At 46.3% G+C, this 2012-nt stretch overlaps 1 protein-coding gene across 1 annotated transcript; it reads right to left on the bottom strand.

The window, feature by feature from the left end:
* Positions 1–901: 901 nt before the first annotated feature.
* LOC119346107 lies at positions 902–1623 on the bottom strand (the record flags this gene model as incomplete). The annotated part of the gene is made up of 1 exon (XM_037615812.1): positions 902–1623. A coding segment is annotated over one exon (471 nt), but the record flags the coding sequence as incomplete, so codon positions are not given.
* Between the last annotated feature and the right edge of the window lie 389 nt (positions 1624–2012).

Below are 2012 nucleotides of genomic sequence, written 5' to 3' on the forward strand. Positions count from 1 at the left end.
GGGGGGTGGTTTAGGGGAGGGCGGGGCGGCGAGGCGGTCGCGGGAGGCGGGGGCCGGCGGTTAGGGCTGGGCTGGATCGGCGGTTGAAGACGGGAAGAAGAGACGGGAGGTTGAAGACGAACAATGTAGGTTGAATTTTGATCTAACGGTTGAGACAGGAGGAAGAGAATCGACTGACCCTTTCTACAATTTCAATCGACTGTCGCCTAGCCTCTCCCAGAGATGAACCTATGACGAATCAAGTGCCTATATACATGTAGACATTGTACATTCCAGAAGATAGTGCCTCCATAAATCCTCAGCGCCACACATACCGCATGAACTCGTAGTTGATGTTTTCTGATGGCAATGCACGTCCTCAGTGGGCAATGTTTAGCTAATCTCCACAGAAACGTTCTAACTTATCCTATTCATGAGATAAATGTGCTCGATCCTGGTAATCCTTAGGGCTGCGATGCACGTGGGCTTCGATCTGATCAAAGAATAAATTGGCCCACAATCCAGAAATGGTTATGGTACAAAAATAGTTCTAATACTTCCTCCAAAAAGCAAAAAGTGAGGCTAAATTCAGTTACTACATACGCTCGTATAAGCAGCCGCTTCAGGCAGCTTGGAACACAGAGATAATTTATATATAAGATTTGAACATTTTTCTGTATATTGTTACATACACTCACCATCAGTTCCTTATCTGGATATGATCTATCTAAAGACAGGATCTCGAGAAAATGCGTTTGTAAAACTGCTGTTCCATTTTGTTGGCACACAAGCACAACACAGGTTCAGGTTTTGTTGACAACTTGACATACTCACACCTCATGTTAAGAATGAATGCTGGATCAGGTGATATTTTCTGCAATGTGCAAACGTTTCCCCAAGAAGTGAAAACAGAAGCCAGAAATAGACAGGAGCGGAAATCTTGATACAAATTCGAGAAAACTACACACCAATGTTCAACCTTCTTTATACAATACTAATGAGAAACCATACACGACCGTAGCGGATACAACACTCTGACACACAGCTCTTGCTGAATGGGAATTTCACTCCTGGCACAGTTTTAGCAGGTTTGAACAACGATTTCGGTGGTACATATAGCAGTAGTGATGGTGATGTATACATCTCCATATTTTACAACATCAGTGCCGCATTCTAAGCAGCAACTAGTGTGGTCACGGCCGGAACCTGGACTTGCCCTGGAGTGGCCAGCTGACTGATGTTCGCCGGACGAATCCGGCCGCTTGCGAGCCCGGCAGTCAGGTCCTCCACTTCCACTTTCAGCACGTCTCGGCGGTTGCCAATGTCACCTGCATACCTGCTGACACAGTACACCCCGACAGCCATCACCGCCACTCCATAGATGTTCGTGGTTACTAGGCGGAAAGGGGTCGAAACCACAGCAGCAAGAGGGCCGCCGATGATGGACACAGCCTGCCCACTCTGCCCGAGCCCGACGTTGCCTTGCTCAGCCACAAGCAGACCAGTCTTGCAGTATATAGCAAAGTCTTCGCAGTTGTTCTTGAACAGGCTGTAGCACCTGAAACCATTGGTCAACAAGTATTTGGCACGTCGGACAACCACCTCGTCAGGATCAGTGGCAGCAAGTGTGCAGATCCCGCAAGGAAGAAGAATGAGTCCATGAAGAAGACAAACAGACGTAGTCGAACGGAACCTCACAAACGCGACGTTATCGGAACTAACCCGAAGAAGCAATGCCGGAAAGAAGCAAACAACATAGTAAACAACCACCACATAAGCATGGCACGATGCACAAACAAGTATGATGTATGTCCGGTTTAAAGAGGCATGACATGGCAAAGTGCAACAAACAAAATTACAAATTAAGTGGAGCTCAACATGCAACTCCGTTGCATATTGACGAAACACCACATGACTTATTTAGTTCGATCTCGTTTATGTACTCAACAATATTAAATGTTTTTAGCATGGCAAGAGGTGAAGCATAATGAAACTATCTATCTAGGCAAGTTTAAATGAGGCCGGAACAACAA

This window comes from Triticum dicoccoides, unplaced genomic scaffold, assembly GCF_002162155.2.
Source record: "Triticum dicoccoides isolate Atlit2015 ecotype Zavitan unplaced genomic scaffold, WEW_v2.0 scaffold39694, whole genome shotgun sequence".
Lineage (NCBI taxonomy): Eukaryota > Viridiplantae > Streptophyta > Magnoliopsida > Poales > Poaceae > Triticum > Triticum dicoccoides.